Source organism: Mercenaria mercenaria, chromosome 1 (assembly GCF_021730395.1).
Source record: "Mercenaria mercenaria strain notata chromosome 1, MADL_Memer_1, whole genome shotgun sequence".
Taxonomy (NCBI): Eukaryota; Metazoa; Mollusca; class Bivalvia; order Venerida; family Veneridae; genus Mercenaria; species Mercenaria mercenaria.
The window spans coordinates 51,032,465-51,058,119 of record NC_069361.1 but is presented as its reverse complement, the minus strand read 5'-3'; the positions used below and the strand labels follow the sequence as shown (position 1 = coordinate 51,058,119).

Below are 25,655 nucleotides of genomic sequence, written 5' to 3'. Positions count from 1 at the left end.
CGCGAACTGGTTTTCACTACATGAAATTGTTACGGATTACTTTATCTTTTATCAAGTTTTGTAAACTTGCACACCAAAATACATGGATTAATCCATGTTTTGCATATATATTTTAGACGGTCTTACAATTTGTTTTCATTATATATAATAGGGGTGGATTAATTCATCTTTTTATCAATATGTGCATCGCATGTAGAAGTTTGTGAAATGTGCAAGAAGAAATGATGGATTAATCCATGTCCGCGAACTGGTTTTCACTACATGAAATTGTTACGGATTACTTTATCTTTTATCAAGTTTTGTAAACTTGCACACCAAAATACATGGATTAATCCATGTTTTGCATATATATTTTAGACGGTCTTACAATTTGTTTTTATTATATATAATAGGGATGGATTAATCCATCTTTTTATCAATACTTGCATCGCGTGTAGAAGTTTTGGAAAAGTGCATGAAGAAAAGATGGATTAATCCATGCCGAAGAACAGGTTTTCATTACATGAAAGAAAAAATAATTTATCAAGTTTTGAAAACATGCACTAAGAATGCATGGATTAATCCATGTCTTTGATTATATAATTTAGACGGTCTTACAATGTTTTCTCATTGCATATGATAGGGATGGATTAATCCATCTTTTTCATCAATATCTGCATCGTATGTAGAAGTTTTAGAAAAGTGTAACAGGTTTTCACTACTTGAAGAAAATAATTTATCTTTATCAAGGAAGAAAGGATGGATTAATCCATGCTTTTGACTCTACATATGTTTTATAATGAACATAAAGTGAAAAAAATTTCTTCAAAGTATGGAATTCATTTGGACTGAATAATGGATTAATCCATTCATTATCAGTAATGATTTCTGAATTCGCAGATGAAATAAACCATGATAAAATGGAAATTATAGCTTCTTTTATTCGGGGTTTTGCCAATGCATGGATTAATCCATGTCACAAATTCCGCGATTTTTTGCAAAGTTGACAATTTCCAAAATAGTCCTCCGATATTTGGTCAAAATAAAGACACTCTAAACGGCGTATACTACCCCCAAACAGGGATTTTTTTGTCAAATCCCTTTTTATAAAATCATCAGTTATATATATTATTTTACCTTTACTGTTTAGATATGTATCTGGACTCGATCAGTATATTTAAAGAATATACAGGAAATAATAAATAAAATACTTATAACTTATTCAAAAATGATATTTATATCTTTTACTGACATGCTTGGTTATAATAAAAAGATATTTGTTATCTTGACGACATTGGTGCGCGATCTTTATGCTTTTCCCGCATAGACGTACGTGTGTCAGATTAGGAAAACTCTTCTTAATAGATAAAAATGTCATATTAATTTTATAATACCAGTTTTTTTTTCAACGGAAAAGGGAAGATAATTAGATTTTGATATCCAGACTCGATTTGAAACATATTTTCGTAACTTTACATTTAGTCATATGGCGAGTATAAAACAATATAGTGAAATACGTTTATCATGATGAATTACAATTAAACAAAAGCTAATACCTTATGAATTACAGCTAAACAAACAAAAGCTAATACCTTTGGGTTAGAAGCCTGATGTTTGGACTTTTATTCTAAATTTCTTAATGGTCATTTATAAGCAAACAATAATAAATGATAAAACGGACGATTGTTGATTTCGCACAACTGGACAGTGATGTCCCTGGAGCAAGTTTATGTGTTGCTTATCTGACACAACTTATTCGTTTTACAAGCGTTTTTATCAATGCTAGAAGATTTTAATTACACAAATCTTTCTATCACCAGGTATTCATAACATCATGGTTACCATTGCCATAAACAACAGAATGTTTCACTAAGTTTTACCACAGATCGTCTAAGCTTTAAAGAAATGCAACAAAAACCTCAAACACTTCTTGAACTTGGTCTTACATATCCCGCATACTACTGGGATGTAGTTTGTAAACTAAGGAATACTTAACAAAATAACAAAATGATGTTTTACACAAATATTAGTATAATTTGTTGGACAATTTATCACAAGAGGATAAAATGCTAAATTGGTAAAGTACAGTCAATGTTTGGTGATTGCCCCTTTTTTAATTAGTCGCTAGAACTATAAAAACACACAGACTTTGATATCCACCCCTTAAACGTTTTATGCATACCCCTTTTTACTTACCCTTTATCCCCCTTTTGCATAAACAACAACAATTACTTTTATTTGCAATCAGGTTACATAAAAGTAACAACGTGATTAAATAAATTCTTCAGACTGTGGGAGTGTATTACAACAGACATATAGTATTCAAAAATATTTCGGACAGACAAAGGTGATATATATATATATGGGGACAGTGGTGTTCTTTTATTTCATCTACATAGAAGAAAAATAACTAAAGCAACATAGTTAATCAACTTTGGTTGTAAGGTAACATTGTCAAGTATATTTATTTAGTTTTATTTCTTGTTTTTTCATCGTAGACGCTAGCTATTTGTTGAGTACTGGTAATGAAAGTTCCAAGCCATAATGGCTATGTTTGTATTGTAAATATTTATAATAGTGTACAGTTAATCTTATAGAAAATATAGTCTCTTGTAATTCTAAATTCTTTGAAACATGATGGGACTATAATAGATAGCGGAATTTAGATATCCAAAGGGTATTTAACAAAATCTCTATAGCGTGGGAGAATAATCTAATAACTTTCGGTCTAGCATGGAAGGCACGGCCTTCTGGTTTTCGTGGGAGCGGCCACATCTGGATTTATAATATTATTGAATTTTTTAACTGAATGGATAGTTTTGATTGGCCAGTTTCGTGTGTTGCCATGCAATGGTCTTAGGAAAGATAATTTATACGGAAAGGGGTTCAGTGGGTAAATAATTGGACATTGGATTAATGTGTCACGTCTGCGTGCGGGATGTAAACATGCACTTAATGGAAAGGTATATTTATATTTGTATTATAGTTATATATTTATATCATTATGCTTATTCATGTACTAGGTGACTTTGCAAGTACGGAACACAATTTAGATTCTAGGTACTCTTAAAAGTCGTTTTATCTTCTAAAATGTCTCATTATTAGTCGCGTCATAAATGTAATATTTGTAAGCAGATGTGCCGATTCTAAAGAGAATAGTTCCGTAAACTTCGGGACATTGGGTCTTTTATAATACTTCTTGGGTATAAAACATGTAGGTAAGACAAGATTAGGTATGTTTATTTTATTATACCTCATATAAATGTCCAATGCAAAATTTCCCATTAGTTTAACTTGAATAATATATCGTATTCCCCAGTGATTTTATATCTCATGCGCAAAATCATTATTTTCAGTTTCTGCGCATGTGATATGATCCGTAATTTCATATCACAAGCGCAACAGCACTATTTTGTTTTTCTGCGCATGTAATATTATTTTTTTCATATCGCCCGTTGAGAGATTGGTACTTTTGCACTGATTTGATTTGTTCTACGTGCCAAAAATTTCGAAAACAACTTTTTATCAAATATTGAATCGAGAATCGAAACTATCACCATCAGATTGGAAACGATCTAACTAAAAAAAATAAGTGCTCACACTTACATGTTTCGTTTAGAAATAATAAGTTATCGCCGTTTTTTGAACGTTACTGCTGTCGATTTCAGCATTGTCGCAATGTTAAAATATGCGCATAAATATAGGGATCAGCGATATGCAAACGTCTCTACTAAATCTATCAGAAAAGTCTTATTACACAGCAAAGTCGCCACCTGAGTGCTAACAAGTAAAGATGCCTTAATTCTGTCTTCAATATTTGGTTAGAAATTACTATTTAATGTTAAATAAATCATTATGTTGTTTTCCAGTAAATGTTTTGACCTTTATATCATTTCGGTATGATAAAACAAATATTGCCTTCTTGAGAGGGTGATATGAAAAATGTTCACCCCTCGAAATATGAATATAGACCTCGGCTGGCGCCTCGGTCGATATTCATATATCTCGCGGTGAACATGTTTCATATCACCCTCTCAGGAATGCAATATTTATATAATAGTAACATTCTGCATAAATACAAATATAATACAGTTACATTTACACATAAAATATCAAAGCAAGCCTTTCTTAAAAGAAATATGAGAGACTAGGAAAACCTACATGCATATCTATTACTTTATATAAATATTCTATTATTAAAACTTTAAAATGACTTTTACAATTCACAATAAAATCTCCACCTACTAAAATGAGCAGCCCGCCCGCTTAGCTCAGTAGGTAAGAGCATTGGTCTACGGATCGCGGGGTCGTGAGTTCGATCCTCGGGCGGGGCGTATGTTCTCCGTGACTCTTTGATAAACGACATTGTGTCTGAAATCATTAGTCCTCCACCTCTGATTCATGTGGGGAAGTTGGCAGTTACTTGCGGAGAACAGGTTTGTACTGGTACAGAATCCAGGAACACTGTTTAGGTTAACTGCCCGCCGTTACATGACTGAAATACTGTTGAAAAACGGCGTTAAACCCAAAACAAACAAACAAAACTAAAATGAGCAGTCTGTAGATATTACACATTATATACACACACATCCCTTTAGCCCTTGGAATCAGCAGACCATATCAGGCAAAAAGACTGAAGACTGATGCTATGCCTAGTTGTAATGAAAAGTGAGTGAGTGAGTGAGTTGGGTTTTACAGCGAATCGACTCAAAATGGTCATATATCGCCGAGAAGAAGTCATATTGCAAACGCCAACTGTAAAGCATAAACATTCGGATGTAAAAATGTAAAGCATACCCAAAAACATCCATGTAAAAATGTATAGAACACTATGAGTAATGTAAAACATATCTAAAAACATCCATGTAAAAATGTAAAGGAAATCTAAAATCAGTTATGTAAAATATATGAGTGTGTGTTAAAATATCAGCTGCAAACATAATAATATTGCAAGATGTAAATAAAAATATGAAAAAATAATTATATGTAAAAATGTAAATAAACCTAAAACAACTACAATATATTCTTTAAGGTGACCTTTCATATTAGAAAATATTTGTCGCGTCCCGTTAATAATATCTGCCATGATTACAGTTTCAATTTGTGATTGATCTAAATAAAGATGTGTGGATCTAGCACAATGCTTCGAAATTGTCCCCTCTTCTCTTTTAATAATTTCTAAATCATTTTATGTAAGAAAAGGTTTCAGATTAATGAAAATAGTGGCAAACAATATAGATAATTTTTAAGATGTACCATACTCATCTGTAACTTAATTTTTAGCCTGCTAAATTTCTAAAATGGACTGGTCCATTATCAAATGTGGGCAAGTGTAGGTTACTAACCGAGTAGGAGGTGTTACCGCACGAGCGCGGGTATTTTCATTTCATGAACACCGATCTAAGAGGTAAGTAACCGACTTACACAACGTCATTTTAACTTCTTAGTTTTTATTTATTTATTTGTTTGTTTGTTTGTTTATAAGTCTTTCCTTCTCCCAGTCAGAAAATAAATTATTTTGGGAATTACTTTAACTTCAGCAGGTAAATTGAAATACGTAAAATGATATTAAAAAGTTTATGAATGTTCTGCTAATTCGCCAATGCAAATGCATTTACTGTTTGTTTGGAGTTTTTTTTTGTTTTAATGCACAACTTCACACTTCGGTTGCATGTTAATAAAACATTTTTCATGATAAACTTAGTTTCGGTCTCTGCATTTACGGTTTCGTCGTGGTCGTGATTGTCATCATCATCATCAACATCATCATCATCTAACAATAATAATTAAAATAATTATCTTTTTCTTCTACTCCTCCCTGTTAAGTACTGAGCCGTGAATGTAGTTTGTAGATGAAAACATGACGATCGTAATTCAAAGGTCAAAATATACAATATTTAAAAAGGAAGTATACATTTGAAAATTCTACTTGACGCAGGTATTGTCTATTTTCCGTAAGTATTGACCTGGCACTCATTTTTCTTCACCAGTATTTTCGGGGTTTCCATTATTTTACGAAGTATTTGTATCCTGAAATAACCAATATAAATAACCAATGGCACGGTGGCATAGTGGTAATTGTCTGACTGCCTCGCACGATACCACGAGTCCAAAATCACCTCATACCATTTTTTTAATTCTATGTATTGTTATTGATGTTATTTTTACTTTTACAATATCTGTGTAACATATTTCACAAAATCTGATTGTTTTCTCTTGTAGATCTAGTATTCATTTTCAGGAAACGCTGGAGAAAAATACTTTGTCTTTTTATCTAAGATACTTTTAAATATGTTTTATTTAACATTTTCCATAAAGTTTATAAACCCTAAGGTTTGATCAGATAAATATGACAATATTTCTTCCGATAAAAGTTGGGGGAAAGTGCTCAGTACGCTGGAGCTGAACAAAAAATGCAGGTTCAGCAGTTAAACGTAAGAATTTGTCGGCACAGCTGTTTGCACGTGTGACATTGTGAAAATTATAAAGAAATATATACGCAAAATTTATATCGCTATTTAACTTCAGACACCGAAAATTAATATACGGAAAATATACGGAATATTCTTGAGTGTCAGGTCAATACGTAGGGACAATAACATGGGATTAAATAAACATTACAGTTTGAATTCATCTAACATTCTTTTCACGTGCTCAGGTATGGTATGATACCTGTGCACGAGCGCAGGTATGGTATGATACTTATGCACGTGCGCAGGTATGGTACGTAGGTATTCATTTTGGTTATTAACCCGCAGAGAACAATAGAACAGTTGTGTAATACCATTTATTATTCAAACTTCAGAATCAGTTACTACCAGCAGGCTAATTGTTAACAACTTGAATGTGTGTAATCTTTAGATACTATTTTGGCTATAATTATCTTTAATTAGAACTGACGGTGGGATACAGTATGAACATTAGAACATGTGTTTTTGTTTCTAAACTCCTAAAATCTTAAAAATGCCAAATTAGAAAAATAAAAGCATACCCAGAATCGGGAATCGAACCCGGTTATCGCGCCAATAAAATTTTGCAGGCGTTCTTGATCAATACACAACGTAGGAATACGTACATATTGGTCTTTTAATATAAACCTTTATAATCAAAGCAGTTTACGCCCTTTATTCCATAACAAACAATTTTCAATTTTGAATAAGAAAATAAGTAAAAGAAACCAATTCTTATGTGCTTCCATAGCATACAATCTGTCAGTAACTAATAGCCTTTTAAAGAAATATATCAATAATTTTCTGATATCTAAAAATCTCCTGTTTTTCTGTTGTCGTGCGATCCGGAAGTCAGTGCCTTTAATTCAGATCTAGAAAAGCATCATCAGTATATCAACCTGGCTAACTATATAAACCAGGGTTGGCAAATGCTGGCACTTAAGAGTATTTGACACGTCGGTGGCATTTACTGGTACTTACCGTTATCTACTGGTGTTTACCGATATTGACTGACATATACAGAGAACCTAAAAGCTATTCCCATACCCCCTCATCAATATTAGATGCCATTGTATTTTATTGTTAATGGTGTCAGTAGGTGATATCAACATTTCAATAGGTGTATTTAATTGTTAGGTTATTGTGTAATAAGTGACAACTTGATCATCAATTCATGTATTGAAAAATTGCCTATTACCCCAGTCACACATACGGCGCGGATAGCTACGTCTAGCCACGGATAGAAACGTAGTAATCCGTATCGAGCCGTACCTGAGCCGAACCGTAAAGTAGTAAGCCGTATCAATCCGTACGGCTCTGGTACGGGTCGATACGGATTACTACGTTTCTGTCCGTAGCTAGACGTAGCTATCCGCGCCGTATGTGTGACTGGGGTATAAGGCCACAATATACAACTTTACCGTATTTGAGTGATAGTGATAAACTGGTACAGCTCGTAAACAATTATCCTCGTAAAGTTGCAAAATTTATTGTTAAAAGCTACTTAAGAAGGAGAAAAGCAATATATAACACCAGATAAATGAAAACCAAATAATATGAGTAGAAGTTTTATTTATTTTTCAGTATATTTATATGTATTTCTGTGTATTTACATTTACATTCATGAAACCGTGATAAGTGCTTGTTATTACTATGTTGTAGTAGGAATGATATTGACATTCAATTGATTATCTCTCTTCAAAGTTTCTGAAAAATGCTCATTTCATGTGACATTACGCATGTTCTTTGTATTATATTGATTGGTAACTTATAGGCCCATTGGGCCGGGTGTGTTCATTGTTAAATATTGTATGTTATGATGTTTATATGCTTACACAGGTCACGTTAAAGCCCTGCTCCGCGGCTATTCAAATTATATTGTGTGTATGCAACCCATGATTACAATATTTAACAGTTAACGGCCACGTGCCACACTTTAGCCAGCAAAACCACAGGTATTTTATTTAGAATTTTATATAAAATAGACTCTATTTTGACAGGCGTCACTGTTCATAGTCAGAATTTAAATGCTTTTTCAGTGACAATTTAAGGTTAAAAAGTAGGACTGGAGCAGATCTTTAATAAACAAATTTCTTATCTTATCTTACAATGCAAAGTAGTCCTGCAATTATGTCTATAGAAAACAGTGATAAATTAAATAGGTTAAAGGCTACTACAGCACTGTAATAATAGACCACTTTTATTCCCAAATGAACAATCATATTTTATAAATTGGTGACAAGAATCTTTCCATTATGTCATTGATTGAAAACTGGCAAATATAGATATCAAGCAGAATATTTTCGAAGTCTTTGCTACAATTGTCTTTGCAACAAACTTAGTTTGCATTATATTTGATTTCTTTTTGAAGTAAATGCCAGTGTTTGTCGATTAGGCGGACTCAGTTAGGGGTATTTGTCATGCCGGTATTTGCCTGTAAATACCACCTGTAAATAGCGACCGGCAAATACTTTGCCAACCCTGATATAAAAAGACTAAGTACGTAAAGCTGCTATCACCATTTAATGTCGCAAAGGAACAAAACAGTTGATAAGACAAGATTAAGTTTTTAAATGACATTACATGTTCACAATGAGTTTACTTCGTATACATTTATAAATGTTTGTTTGTTTGTTTTGGGTTTAACGCCGTTTTTCAACAGTATTTCAGTCATGTAACGGCGGGCAGTTAACCTAACCAGTGTTCCTGGATTCTGTACCAGTACAAACCTGTTCTCCGCAAGTAACTGCCAACTTCCCCACATGAATTATCAGAGGTGGAGGACTAATGATTTCAGACACAATGTCGTTTATCAAATAGTCACGGAGAACATGCGCCCCGCCCGAGGATCGAACTCGCGACCCCGCGATCCGTAGACCAACGCTCTTACCTACTGAGCTAAGCGGGCGGGCTCCACATTTATAAATGTACAGTATATTAAAACTGACACAAGCCCACAAGTTTATTACATGTTTACATACTAATAGTTGACATAAAGTAATTCTTTAAAATAAAACCTGTCTTCTAAATAAACTCTTGCCGACTCGGACCATGCGATAACTGTAATTATATACAGAAAACTTGGAAAACTTTACCTTTTATTTACACCTCACTGTCCAAATTCAACGCCAACTCCCCCTCCCCCATCCCAACAACACGCCAGAGCGCATCACAAGTTAAGAAAACTTATAAAGAAGTCGCCACGCATAATACAAGCGCCAGGTCAAGAAGAAATCAGTTTATTGTTTTTCCCTACTTCCTGTACGGAAATTGTTACTAAATATAGTAATTTGTTACCCGATTCGGAAGCAAAATCTTCAATTTTGGATTGTTAAAAAATTGTCATTGAAGGAAAAACGTTATGTTTAACTTAGATAAATTATCTAAATTTCTAACATATGGATTATTTTGTCTTAACAAATGTTCATCTAACTTTTATATTTCCGAGTTTAAAAGCTTTCCAGACTGGAAACTAACTTCTCAATCGGGAAACAATTACAATATTATATTAAGATTACTTACATTGAATTTCATTCATGACCCCTTTCCCACTCATAAAATTTAAAAATTTCATTTTTTTTGTTGTTGTTTTTATTTACAGACTTTTGTTGAAGTCAGTATGAATGCCTTTAAATTTCAAATGGTGTAAAGTTTCGCATAAAACTGTTTTGGGCTAGTTTAATTTTGCAGCGACATAACATTAAATAAGTACTGCATTTATGAGTATAGGCTATATACCAATAAAAGAAATTGTTCTTTGTTTCATATAAAATTCAGCTACTTCAGAACAATTTTGTTACAGTTTCTAGATTTTCACTCCGTCGTGGACCTATTTTCCACAAGATATCCATACATTTGCTTCTAGAAAACGAAAAGAAAAAGGAGTGTTGAATAGTATGCAGTGAAATGCAAGTCAACTAGAGTCAGGTACCCTCATATTGCAGCATTACAGATAGCGGTCCGCAGAATAAACACCCTACTTTCGCTTTCAAGTAAACAACTCGAAAACATGCGAATATTAGCACGAAAAGTGCCCTATTTTATGTAAAATTCATTCATTCCACGAGTGAAATTATGTCCACTTGGCTCCTAATGTATACGCGAATGGAAAAATTAGAATCTATTTATTAGGGACTTCTTTCGATACACCACGGAAGTACATTTTTGACCGAGTTACTGCAATAAAACTTATAAACATAAAGCAGAGTATTGTTAAAATGTGCTTTGTTTGAATTTTTATGCAGTTTCAGATTGTAAGTTTTGAAATTAAGTAATCTAAATGTTTAACCGAAGGGAAAAAATAAATAATAATAATAATAAAAATATGGTGAAGAAACATCAGGTCAGCTTTTCTCTGCTTGCTTGCGTTCTATACTTAATAGAATTTTTTATATTGATCAAAACTTTTCATTTGAATACATTTTTGTTAGTTTTTAATCGAGTACATTTACTATTTTTGTACAGGGAATGTTACGCATTAAAAGGTTTGCATCGATGTAACTGTATAACCGTGTTACAGACCTGTCACGGTGTTAATAAAGACTGAGAGCAGAAACAGAACGGAATGCCATTTCAACTGCATCCAAGGACGGCGACTGTTAGTCCTTTGCCTGTGGTCAACCAAAACACGTTCGCCACGAAGATATTAACAAAAGAAAAGTACAAGAAAATGTTCAGGCTTCTAATTATGACGACAATACCGGCGTTCATAGTGATATCCCAGAGCATTATAAACCTTAGACAAGATTATGAGGTTAGTCAATTATAATACTTTAAATGTTTAAGTTACTTATCCATGAATGACATTATCATTATTTACAGTTTAGCAGTTTACGTACTAGACTTGTTCAGTTATTAAAACATCTGGATATAATGATGAAAAATATCTACTAAAATGCTCAATTTTTGGTAGACTAAATGGAAAAATGTGGATTTTTTAAGTTCTCATAATGTTTGTTTTCAATAAAACTTATTTGCTCTGATTTATATATATATATATACAATTACTCTGAACTCAAGCCAATATAAAGAAAAAGAACAACGGGAAACCCTTGTGTATTGCACAAGGGAATTAGTTTCTTTGACAACGGTGTGAGAACATTTAACATGGTCTGAAAAGAGAACTGCTTTTTCATGCATTTTTATACAAACAGACGTACCATCTGATGGAACGTATTTATTTATTTATTTTTTTTATTTATTTATTTATTCTCATCAGCACTGCTGTACATTTATACAAATACGATGAGCGCTGCTACTCTAAACAGGGTTATACGAGATATACGTACAACATACAACACTTAAAACCTAAAATTACCATTTAAAACTAAATTCTATACATAAGTTATATGTATGTTTTATGATAAGGTACGCTGAAAAGTCTCACATTTCTTTAAAGCGATAAGGACAAGTACAAATTTTAAATTAGTCTTGATTTGGTAACTACATTTATCTGATTTGATTACATGAATGCCAAAATGACAGCTAAATGACACGATCGAACCAACATGTATTGAAGGGGGACTTGTAATACACCCCACTACACCAAAAGATATGTAATTTAACATTTTCAGTACGACATTGAAAGACCAATCACAAACAACATACTATTGTGATCTAAATACCTAAAAAATATATAAATTATAAATATAAATTTCTTCCTTGATTATGTTCCCGGTTAACTTCTGCATCCAAAGAACTAACATAGTCTTCATATAGTCTAGTAATCAGTTTTTCACATATCTCATGTTTGGAGGAAAACTGGTCAATCTTTACATGGTTATTTAAGTTATTTTTTAAAACAATTTTGCAACTATAAAATTCCAATTTTTCAGTTTCTATTACTAGTAATATTAGACTAAGCAGTACTTTTATGTTCATTTGATCACTTGATATATTTATTAATCTTGATCATAACTGTACAATTGTTTTCTTAACCTTACAAGTCATTAGCAGCCATCCAATATTATATCACCATTTACTGCAGCATTCGGTGTATATTTGCCTACATTCAGAAAATATCTAGCTGCTCTATGTTAGATAGCATTAATACAGCTGGACTCTTCAACAGGCCATATACCAGAACCATAGTAAATAAACGGTACAACGGTTGTCTTGTACAGCTTAGTAAACGTCTGATACGGAAATCCACCAACTGAACGTGCCTTCGCTAATAAGTAAACCAAGGGCTCTTCCAGCAGACTTCGCTACACATTTTGCTGTGACTGAGAAATCCATGTACTCAGTCAAAACAAGACCAAGGTACTTATACAAAGAGGCATACTGAACTATTGAATCCCCACATCTAAAGACAAAATAACTTCTACTGACAGACATTTCTAAAATGTACTATTTCTGATTTGTCAACATTTATATTTATTCTATTATCAACACACCATTTAAGTATTAAATACATTCAGAAGACATTGCAGATTTTCAGAATTATCTGTAATCAATACTTTATCATCAGCAAACAACAAAATTGAACAGTTTGTACCATCAATACCAATACTTTCATTCATCGAATCTAACTTAACAGCAAGCCTTAGGTCATTTATATACAAATTAAAGGGCATTTGTGATAATGCACACCCTTGCGTCAACCTTGTGTTTACATGGAACCATTCTGTAAGAAAGCTATTAACTCTAACTGAGCACATAACATTGTTGTACAAACATTTTAATGACATTTGATAACTTATTCTCTAAAATACTATCTAATTTGCTCCATGAAATTTATACAGTCATAAGCCTTCCTAAGTCTATAAATGAACAATATGTCGACAGCTTCATTTTCCGTCGTGTATCAACAATAATTGTTAAAGTCAATAGATGATCAATAATACTTTGACCTTTACGGAATCCATTTTGTCCTTCAAATAAAATTCTATTTGTTTCAACAAAACTAACCTTCTTACGTTGCGATATGAGCCGTGCCATGGGAAAACCAACATAGTGGGTATGCGACCAGCATGGATCCAGACCAGCCTGCGCATCCGCGCAGTCTGGTCAGGCTCCATGCTGTTCGCTTTTAAAGCCTATTGGAATTTGAGAAACTGTTAGCGAACAGCATGGAGCCTGACCAGACTGCGCGGATGCGCAGGCTGGTCTGGATCCATGCTGGTCGCACACCCACTATGTTGGTTTTCTCATGGCGCGGCTCATATAATCTTAAAAGCAAACAGTATGACAAAACACAATTTCAACCAAACCCTACGTACATTTAGTATATTAACAATTTCCTAGGAATAAAGAACTATTTCATAGCTTTGATTGGCAATGTTTAAATGTGTTACGTCAGAATATTTGGGGTAAGATTGAAATAAGATATAAGTTAATAAATATATACCATTACATAGTTCAGTTAAGTTTAACTCTTCCTGTAGTAAACATACATTCATATTTCATTTATGTGCATCACTGCCTATAATTAGACTTTAACACTTTAAGTCACTGATACAGCATATTAACTTTTGTATTTGGATAACGTTTATAATAGAATTGCTTTCACTTTCGTTGACTGTATTATTTAAAATTTGAATGTATTAATCATGACATTATGTGCAGTATGTATTTTTATTTACATATATTTATGATAAACTTAATACATGTATATCATAAATGCAACTACCAATAGTTCTAATTGAATATAATCAATAAATATGGAACGCTGCACCTGTCTCATGTCGGGTAATTTGATGTTATAATGTCAGAGTAGGATGTTAACTTAACTCAGCAGTGTCTTATTATGTAAAAAATGTAGTGTTAACTTGTCGAAACAGGGTCTTAATTATCATGCTATCTTGTCAATGCGTAGTTTTAACTTGTCAAAACAGCGTTTTATTATGAAAAAATGTTATGTTATCTTGCCGAGTTGTGGTATTTACTACATGTATTATTATGTTCTCTAGCCATACTATCATGTCAACGTATGATTCTGTTTGCAGAGTGTGTTATCATGTTAAAAAGCTATGCTATCTTGTTAAGGTATTGTGTGATATTGTCTACAGAGCGCGTTATTATATGTACGTTTAAAATCTATGATATCTTGTTAAAGTCTCATATAATTTTGTCTACCGAGCGTGCTGTTATCATGTTAGAAAGCTATGTAATCGTGTCCAAGTGTTGTGTTAACTTGTCAAAACAGTGTCTTATAATGTTTACTTATCATGTCAAAGTATTTGTGAAATGTGAAAGTTAAAAAGCTATGCGTTCCTGTTAAAGTGTCATGTGAAATTGTCTACAGAGCGTGTTATTATGTTAAAAATCTACATTATCATGTCAAAGTACATTTTGATCTGGTCTACCGAGCATGCTTTCATGTTAAAAAACTATGATATCTTGTCAAAGTGTGATGCTAACCTGTCAAAGCACTGTTTAATTATGTCAAAGTGTGATGTTAACTTGTCCAGATATTGTCTTATTATGTTAACTAGGCATGCTATATTGTCACAGTATGGTGTTAACTTGTAACAGTGTCTCATTATGTTAATTGCCATGTTATTATGACAAAATACTACGGGATCTTGCCTATCGAGCGTGCTAATACGTTATAATCTATCTTATCTTGACAAAAAGTTCCGTTAACTTGTCAAAACTAGTACCGAGTCATGTTATGTTCTCAAAGTGTGGTGTTTCAAAACAGCGTCTTATTATGTTAATTTGCTATGTTATCATGCCAAGGGGTGATATCAGCTTGTTCAAATACTATCTTAATATGTTAACTAGGTATGTTATCATGTCAAAATGTGGTGTTAACAGTGTGTTATCAAACATTTGATTTTGTCTGGTTTTTAACATAATAACGCACTCTATAAACAAGATCACACTAGATTTTGTCATATTAACATAGTTTTTTGACATAATAAGACTTAGACAATTTAACAAATCACTTTGGAATGACATCATAGCTTTTTAACATAATAAGATGTTGTTTTGAGAAGATAACATGACTAGGTAACACAAGACACTAATACACTAAGACATAATAGAATACAGGTTTGACATGATAATATAGCTTTTAACATAATAAGACACTGTTTTGACAAGTTACCACCACACTCTGATATGATAACATAAAATATAACGACATAAGACAGTTGCGGCGTTCAGTGAATTAATGTCTATATGTATTTCAGCTTCATCAGGCAAATAAAATTGTAAAAGACGGGATACAACAAAGTTTGACGTTAAGCAAGGTGATTCACCACATCCAGATTGAAAGAGGCACTACAGCACTGTACGTTTCTTCCCAAGGGGATCCGTTTGTTAAAAAACGCCTGATTACCTTTTATGGTCGTACAGATATGGCTATAGCATCGCTCTCAAAACTGACATTTGCCGCAAACTTTGACAGTTCAAATGTCAGCTCCAAACTTCAGCTCAGTGAATATATTTCGAACTTCCGGAGCGATTTGCATCCAATTAATACAACATTAAAAGAGGTGATAGAGTTTTACACTGAAATAAACGCAGATTTCATTGCCAAAATGGCAGATTTTATTAACATAAAAAGACCAGTTAGTTTCTGGACAGAACTAGCTGCATATATTTTGATTACATCAAGTAAAGAAGAATCAGGAATAGAACGCGCACTAGGGAGCACATATTTCGCAAGAGGTATTTACACACTTTTCTTGAAGATGAACGATTTAACATAACTGACATGGTTTTAGATACGATAGTTAATTGTAGAATGATGCTTAAAGAATTCAAAGAGAACAACTATGAAATGTATTTCTAAAATTGATGTCAGTAAACATAATCAAAGTTCAGCATTGTATTAAACTAAACTCCAGGTTGATTATGTTTCAGTTGTCAACGTGTGAAAAAGCTATTGTTTCTGACCCGTTACTTCATAAAAGAACATAAAAAGCATATTTAAAATTTATAAAAACAGTACAAATGACGTCAGGTTTACAGGTGATGACATCAATGCTTTTGTTGCGACCAAGAAAGAGCGTTACTACATTTTATCATCTATTATCTTATAGATAAAGGGCTTATTAGAGTCGAAATAATGTATTTACTTAAATCGGTAATGCCCTCGTTAAAATATTATTGACATTTAAACACGATTTTTCTATAAATTGTTTCTTAATTAATGATTTCAGGGAACCTTCCGTTGGAAGATCTTTTATGGTATACTGAAAAACACGTTTTAGGCATTCGGCTTCTAGATCAAGGATTACAGTTCTCTTCAAATGCAAAGACGCTTCTTTTTGCGGCTGTTGAGGGTACCATTCTACTCGATAGTATCATGAAAATGCGACATCAAATAAAGAACAACACTCTATCTACTCCCTCGGTACAACTGGGTACCTTGTGGTTCGATAACATGACAACATATATCAATATTTTAGAATTTGTGCTGGACAACCTTGCCGTTAACATCGTGCAGGTAACTTTACCGATCTTTATTTTCGATGTACTAATTTACACTAGACACTTACTGATTAATGTCTCTCGAAATTGTTTTGTAATAGACAATTTTTGATTATTTGAATAGGCAGTAAAATGAGGCTGAGGAACATTTAATTTAGCTTTGTCTTCTATCCCGTTAAATCGGGTCCCTAATAGCGTTTTAGGTTTGTGGTGCACACATGGAATTATAAGTAGCATTTTCGCCCAGTTATCCAGATTGAACACGTTAGCAGTGGCTTTTCTCCTGACTGTTCTAAGGTGGTTTCCAATGCGTTCCATATTTGTTTTATTTTGTTAAATTTGCCTATTTTTGTGTTTATTTCAGTTATTAATAATTACTTGTTTACGCAACAACAAGTTTCGTTATGAAGAACATGTAATCTTTGATTTCACGGATCAGATAGAATGGTGTTGTAACGGTGGTTATGTTTATTACCAATCAAAATTGTCCCGTCCTTCAGTCTGACATTGTTGTCCATGGATAATACTCATAACGACAAAGGATTATGAGATTACTTCACTTAAGAAGTTTCTTAATTCAAGACTGTTGCTGTTTTGAACTCCAACATATGTCCAGCCCCCTCCTGTCCGAAGTGCTTTCCATACATACGAGTATCTCTGAGCCCGTGCAGATAATCATTTTAATTTGTCAACCTAATTGATATATCATGTGACAAGTTCATGCATACGGTACCGTAACTATGACCTTATATCTTACAAACTTATTTTCCTCTCTGAACTCAAAAAGTATCCATCTCGTCTATCTCTGGTAGATTTCCTCGAGTATCTTGGGGACAGGTATAGATCTTTTGTGAAGCTTAAAACCAAATTAGATTTGTTTTAGCACATGGAAAAATTTCATTGACATTTCTTCAACATTTTACACATTAATATAAAGACTGGACCGAACTATTACACTTAACTTCTGTGTCGTATTGCAATTTCATACACTGAGGTCCGTAATGCTGGCTCGGGCTTAGAAATTATGGCAAAGTTGTTCTCCTTCAATGTCTATGAACCAATTAAGGTCTTGCATTGCAACTATACATTACATCCTAAATGATACAGCTAGTTGAAATAATTCCTGTCATAAATATGACTGCAATTTTTAACAAAATGTACTCTCTTTTCATTGACCTTTCAGAAAATTCAGGACAATTAATTTAAATTCCCTAGGGAACTTTATGTTACTTGAGCGTAAGAAATATGTTTTTAAAAAGTTTAGAAGTATTACATTTTTATGTTTCTATTTTTATGAACATCTTAGATGTCTGAACAATATACTATTCATTTATACAATCAGGAACGACCAGGATACAATGATAGATAGCAATGAGGAGAAATGAAATACATAATAAGAATAATTTTGACTATTGTCATGATTTCCATCCCTTTCTGTTTAAATCTTAAACATTTTACTCATTTAAGACATCTTCATCCACTAGATGAAATTTAGTGTTACTTCAGATTATCTTACGAGAAATCACGTAGTATGATAATGTAGTTTTGTTAAATATGAATCATTTGTAGTGATAACTTTAGCTTTTTCTGTTTTCGTTCTAGAATGCCGATGAGGACATTACTTATCTAAACAATAAGATAGTAGCAGATATAGTACAGTCATGTATAGCTATAGTCATGATACCAATCGTGGTGATCCTTGTGAGTAACATCGTCAACATATCAAATAGGCTTAAGGTAAAAACGTTCGATTTAGAAGAAGAAAAACGTCAAACTGAAACACTTTTAACTGAATTAGAAGAGGAACGTAATCGAACAGAAGAGCTATTACATCAACTTCTCCCGAAGTCTGTTGCAAAAACTCTCATGGAAAATGGAATCGTCGATCCGGAATCATTTGACTCAGTCACTATCATGTTTTCAGACGTAGTGGGGTTTACTAAAATAGCCAGGTGAGATTGTTTAACGTTTTGGTTGATGTAGTATCTAGTGTATATCATACGTTTCCATGGTCAAATGCGATCAAATGACAAGTCTGGGCATTGTCTACTGTGTCTATTATCATTTGATAGGCATACATGTGTTATACAGATATGTAAACGAATCGTTTTTTCTTTAACATCAGTGCTCTGCTCATTTGCCATTGCACACTATATTCAAATATCTGACCAAATGGAAATGTAAAACATACAGAGGCTGCATGATTTTATCCTGCTGAATGTTTGTCCTATCGTTTGTATATCGTTACAGTTCTAGCACCCCGATGCAAGTCGTGCAGATGCTGAATAAACTTTATAAGACTACAGATGGACACTTGGAGAAAGTGGATGCGTACAAAGTTGAGACAATTGGTATTTACTCTTTATCATATATGATCGCATAATATTCAAATATGTTATAAACGGAAGTCAAAAACACATGATAACAACTGTAACATGTTAATTCATTCTGTTACTTTGGATTGAATTTCCACTTGGCATGTAGGATGAGTTATTATTTTTTGCAAATGAGCAATAATGGTCTTAAGTGAGATCTAACTGAAACTGATAGAATTACCGCAGCTGCGTATCTATTATCACAACGCCTTTTCTACATAATACAGTATGGCTGAAAATTATCGCTATATTATGCTATATTATCATTCCATATTGTCAGAGACACAACGATATGATTAATATTTTATTTGCTTTACATTCAATACCAATGTATACAAAAGTGATTTCTTACAATTCGGTAAATGATATACCTCTGAAACGACGAAATTAATGATATTAATAACCATAAAGCAAACTTGATTCGAACATAAAATCTTGGAAGTGAAAAAAAAAAAAGTGAGTTTCTTCATAAATTTGGAGAAGAGCGTAATTCTTCCCAACAGGTGTAGAAGCTTTTTGTTAGAATGAATGAATGAGTTGGGTTTTACGGCGAATCGACGCAAAAAGGTCATATATTGCCGAGAAAAAAAGTTAAATGAATTACGTTAATTGTAAGGCATATGTAAAACTATTGAAGTAAAAAGGTATATATATATATATATATATATATATAGTGTAAAAAGACAGTTGCAAATGTAAAAATGTGAATAAAAATCAAATAAGGTTCAGATTTTATGATATATAGTATTATTTGTATTTGTTTCAAAAACTGCAAAATTTTGTCGGCAGGAATTTGTTCAAACAAATCTTTTAACGATTCAACATTATAGTATGAATTGCGCTGTTGATCGAAGTCAACACAGTTGATTAAAATATGTTTAATAAAAAGTGGTGTTTGACAAGGTACACATTCAGGTTGATCTTCATTGTTCAGAAGATACGAATGAGTCAACCGAGTATGACCTATTCGACAACGAGAAGGAACAACTTGCTCGCTGCGAACAGATCTATTTCCTTGGTGCCATTCACTTAAAGTAGGTTTAATTTCACGCAGTTTATTGAACGAAGCATTGTTGATATTTGGCCTAAAATCGGTATACGGTAATTTCAATTTAGATTGTTGTAATGGAAGCGATTTCCTTGCTGCGGTATCAGCATCATCATTTCCATAGATACCAACATGACTAGGATCCAACAAAATATGATGGATTTTTTAAAAGATAGTTCATGAAACCTGAGCTGAATATTTTGAATGAAAGGATTTTCCATATTTCAGTTGTGAATTGATTATAATACTGAAAGTGAGTCGGAAAAGATGATAAACTTTTCTTCATCAGATTCTTAAATAAAATTTAGGGCCAAATCAATAGCTTTTGCCTCGGCTGAAAAGATTGTAGCGTTATTTGGCAAACGTAATTTTGATTGAGGTAGGTGGCTAACGGCGGCACATCCAACCTTGAAGGAGGTAGGTTACCTTGTTACCAGGTTAAATTCAAATTCGTTGAGCCACAGCAATTTTTTGTATTTCGTGTAATATAATGTTTTAACTGCCACAATCTCAATTTCGTTTATCTCAGTCCCTTCAAGTTCAATTTTATCCGGGTTTGGAGAAAATGACCCTCCAAAGATATTTTATATTGAAAGAAGAAGGAAAATGCGGATATTTAACATTTTTCAGTGTATTTTAGGTTCATTGATATCCGTAGAAGTCTGCATAAATGATTATTACACTAGCATGCGCGTTAGCTTTCTAATAAAAGCTTAAAATGTATATGTCGCGGGACTCGTGTTTCCATGGTAACGCATTTTCTCTCATTTTTAAACAACTATGTATAAAAACGGGGTTTTTCGACGGCTTCAGTGCCATTCTATTAATGACCAGCGTGGAATATTTGGGTAATATTATTAGCAAAATACCAAGCACTTTACATGGTACCCTATTTTTCTTTAAAGTTTAAAGTAACCATGGCAACAGAGATGTTTAAAATAGCCTATATCTTGCCTTTTGTTGTAATTTCTTTAAAAATAATATTGAATAAAATTTTCTGCCTTGTTAATGTATCTTTAAAACATATTATTTCTAACGTAAGTTATATTTTTGTGTTATTTGCATTCATTCAAACAAATTTCACAACTTAAAATAGCTACAGCAGTGCCCTTCGTCTGGCATTTTTCATGGAAAATCGTTCAGCATGCTGCTATTATTCTCATGGATATTGCTGAAATGAGAATAAAATGCCGAAGCTGTGTTCCTTAAATAGACCAGTGTCAACGCTTTTGAATTTTACATTTAGATATATAGGTCACGGGCTTCGTTTCCATCGTTACATCAATTCAATTCAAGAAACCATAAGTTTTTATTGAAACTTGAACAATTTTAGGTCTTAGTTTTAATATATAAGTAACAAATTATCAACTGAAACGGAAAAATAGGTATTACAAATCAAACTGCTAGTTTTTTATTTGAAAATGGCCGTAACAAGTAACCTTTTACCCAACTATATTTCAAATAACTTTGGTTTATACCATCATCCATTTTCTTACATTCCGCATAACATTTCAATATAACTACATAAAAGAAGCAAAATGTTGATTATTATTCAGAGCAAAAGACTCATAAAAATATTTCAGCAAATAATGGTTATTTGAAAATAGTTCAAATAAAGAAAATGCACAGAAATACGTACTTTCAAAATAAAAGGTATTAATTTCGCGCGGTAACTGACACGTAACGTCATGACGTCAATGACGTCATTTTAAGGCAACATTGTTTTGAAGCGTTACTGAGGCAATTTATTCGTTATTTCTGTATTATAAAACCATATAGCATCAGATCGGATACAGGTTCATGATTTGTTTTTAGAAGAATGCGTATACAAACACATTTAGTTTGTCGTAAACGTCAACGTAAATCGTCACGTTAGCTTCCGGTTAGACATGCGCACATACAAATATTAAGGTAACCTACCTCCTTAAATCATCTTATGAACCATCCGTGTAAACTGGAAAATGATCTTTGTATGTCGACTTGATCTCATTATATTTGGACTTGAATATTTCCGGATTTGTTTCACACTTTTTCAAGGCAGTCTTCATATCAAAAAGAACTGTTGGAGAATTAAGAGTCCATGGTGGTGTATAAGGAACTAAATTTTAATTTATATCATCGAATTCAAAATCAGTTTCTTTCATAGAATTGTTGATGCGAAATCCAAAAGGTTTAATTTGTTTTGGTTTTCTGTCATACAAATCGTGGTATTTAGGTTTAAACGTCTAGACCGAATAAGAGGCCAAAGAAGTGTATTGGCACCCACATCCCGAAAAGAGGATGCACACATGTAAACAAGTACGCATCACCTCCCCGGGATGCTATGGGGCACCTCAACATCCAAGACCCTCCTCTCCGGCTTACGGGCCGCCACCTACGGCAAACGGGCGGCTCCATTTTCGGGGTAGTCGTACCCCTCTGCATGGAGATAAAGCCGGCATTTTCTACCCCCCCCCCCCCGCCCCCCGCCGGCAAGAGGCCGCTTTTTGTTAGAGGAAATATATCTATATTTCTATCCATGCAATGGTGTCGGTTAGTCAAATGTATAACAACACCAGCAACTATGACATTCATTTTCTAAAATGGCCTGATTTATTTATTACGGAAGTCAAGCGTTGTATAATGTGCAATAAACAACGGTTGATGCGCGGATTGGTGATCAGAGAATATTATGCTCAATTTAACGTCAAATAGCCGCTTAAATGGCTAATTCATCGCTACTAGATTAAATAAATTAAGCATACTTTTTGTCATATTTTGTTGAGCATGTTGGTAAGAACATAAACAAAACATTATTGTGGATTATCGTCTGATCTATGGATCACAATTTAAATGTTTGCTTATGTAATGAATAAAGCGTTGCATATTCTTTATCATAAAACTATATGGAATATAAAACTATATTTAATGTTAGAGAATTACTTGAATTGCAAAGATCTATTTTACGTTTAGATAAAAAAAAACATTGTCGCCCTCGCGTTGTGCACAAAATTACAAGAGTTCAGCTTATTCAAATCACTGGGAAGACATGACATTTATCTTGATATGCATATATCTTCTTACCATTCATGACTTTTATGACAGGTGACGCTTATATGGTGGCATCAGGCTTACCGAAACGAAATGGTGAACAACATGTTGTGGAAATCGCTACTCTAGCTATTGGACTACAGGCAGAACAAATTCTTATTCCGCATAAAGAAAACGAAGTTATACAGTTAAGAATAGGCTTTAACACTGGTAAGATTGGGTGTTTTTTTTTATTATTATTATGTACTTCAAATATATTTTTATTCATACTTTCCCTGGCAATATATTTTGTTTATTTATTTTGGTAAAATGGACATAGTACCAATTTTTTGAAAGCAGAACAGTGTAGTTATAACTTTATAAAGAAACTTATAATAATAGAGGCAGTGTAACGAAAATACAAACCGCATGCAGCTTTTACTTATTTTAATTGTATGTGTATTTAACTGTATCTTAGTTCACAGTCTGTACAAGTAAGCAAAGGAAAATTAGTAATGTCAGTCGAAACACTAGTAATTTTATCCAAGGTAAAGTTTTTGGAAAAACACAACTAGAACCTATTGTAGGCAAAAGTCACTTAAGTACGCTTCACAACCTACAAACTTTTAATATATTTAACGCGGAAGCATTGAAAAGACACAGACACCTAAATTGTCAGTGATCAGTGATTTTAAAGGCAACATATGTTGAACTCCTCTCAAGTGAAATTAGTCAACAAGCAGATGTTGTTTTCAAAAGTTAAGACTTAGAGAAATTTCACACGGTAAATATGCCGTTAACGCTAGTAACATGAATATGGAAGCAATTGGATATATACGCCTTTCGAAATACTTGATTTCTAAGTTTACACATACTTTCTAAAATCTATTATGAAAGGGTATCTTTCATGTAAAATACGTATCAGCTATTTTTGCATTAATTTTAAACCATTTTTTTTGGATTACTTTTTAAATTCCATGTTGCCTTAATTGACCTAAAAAAGACTTTGTACATTTTTAAAAATAGTTTTGTAACATATTTTATGCTTCTGCAATTAAAACAGGAATGTTTCTAATTAAAGTATAAAAGTTTATGTAATTCATTTTTAAAGTGACTATTGATGTTTAAAATAAGAAACGTTTCCGCTGCATGTTCTGTAAAATTATAAACAAAAGATACGCCGGTTGTTACAAACTTCGTCTCCTAGTCCTCTGACTCAACAACGAAAAGAAGACCAATCACAATAATTCATCCTTTCGTTGTTTCGCCTTTCAGTGCGCATTCGCTTAGTCGTTGTTGTTTATAGTCATAATAATAACGTGTTATTACTTAATATAAGTACTTTCGCTTTGAAATCATACTTTAGAATTTATATTTACAAGGAAATAAGCTCTGCACATACACATGTATCTACCTGAAGGCAAAACCAAAAAAAAACTGTTTTGTGCTTAATCAAATCTCTCGTCCCTCAACCTATGTGGACTGGAAACCTCGCTTAGGTTGTCATGACGGGAAGCCATCCAGCTGACTTATGTAGGTCGGTGGCTCCATCTTGGTGTTCGCTCATGCCTGAAAAAATGCTTTGATGGGCATCTCTTCGGTCTTCTCCGCCATCAAAAGCTCGCAAAGTCGCCATATGACCTTAAGTGAGGCATAGTGATAAAGATCCGAACAAAGCAAACAAAAAAATTGTTTCAATAATTGATTTCGTGTCGTGTAGCAAGTTTATATACTTCCTTTTCGAGATTCTTCAAGTCACGTTGAAAAACCGCGGCTTCTGTTAATTTCTGGTTATGATTATGTAACAGGATATTTCCGTGTTCGACTTACTCTTAATACTTTTCTTGCGTAAGATAAGATAATAAGACAGAAACATTTCTTTTAAGAAGGCCATTATAGTTCAAACATCTTTTTTATCCAATGACAAGCGAAGAATTTTCAAAAAAAAGTAATCAACTTATTTTCATATTATTTCATAACTGAAAAATTTTGGTCCACTTAATCATGAAGTAGTACAAAATTAATGAGTATTCACTGTTCCGCTTTCTATTGATTTCTCACATTCAGGGAGGCGGAGCAACAACCAAAACAGGGACTGCATAAAAGAAATAATGTGTATATAAATATCAATTTGTGTTGTTTTTTTCTTCTTGCAAGCTGTACCTTTATAGTTCAAGTTTTACCTTTCTGCACCACGATTTTAATACAACATTGGCCGGGAAGTGCACTAATTGTTGCTATTTATATATATCTGAATTTTCCTGTTGTTTATTAAATTCAAATGTAAACCGGAGGTCATTTACCTCTACTGGTCTAACACCAGAGTGCACTTACTATAGTGGTTATTACTTTGTCTTGTTTTATTTTTAAGTTATACATGTATTTGCTTAAATAGTACTGTTAGATTATTAC

General features: G+C 33.0%; 1 protein-coding gene across 1 annotated transcript in view; it reads left to right on the top strand.

The window, feature by feature from the left end:
• The first annotated feature begins 10,992 nt into the window (after positions 1 to 10,992).
• Positions 10,993 to 25,655, top strand: part of LOC123566693 (adenylate cyclase, aggregation specific-like) — a 37,122-nt gene continuing 22,459 nt past the window's right edge. Inside the window, exons 1-6 of the mRNA XM_045361006.2 lie at positions 10,993 to 11,181; positions 15,566 to 16,046; positions 16,541 to 16,827; positions 18,414 to 18,763; positions 19,062 to 19,162; positions 23,319 to 23,474. Of these exons, the coding sequence (XP_045216941.2) occupies positions 10,993 to 11,181; positions 15,566 to 16,046; positions 16,541 to 16,827; positions 18,414 to 18,763; positions 19,062 to 19,162; positions 23,319 to 23,474 (1,564 nt within the window). The remainder of the gene's footprint in view (positions 11,182 to 15,565; positions 16,047 to 16,540; positions 16,828 to 18,413; positions 18,764 to 19,061; positions 19,163 to 23,318; positions 23,475 to 25,655) is intronic.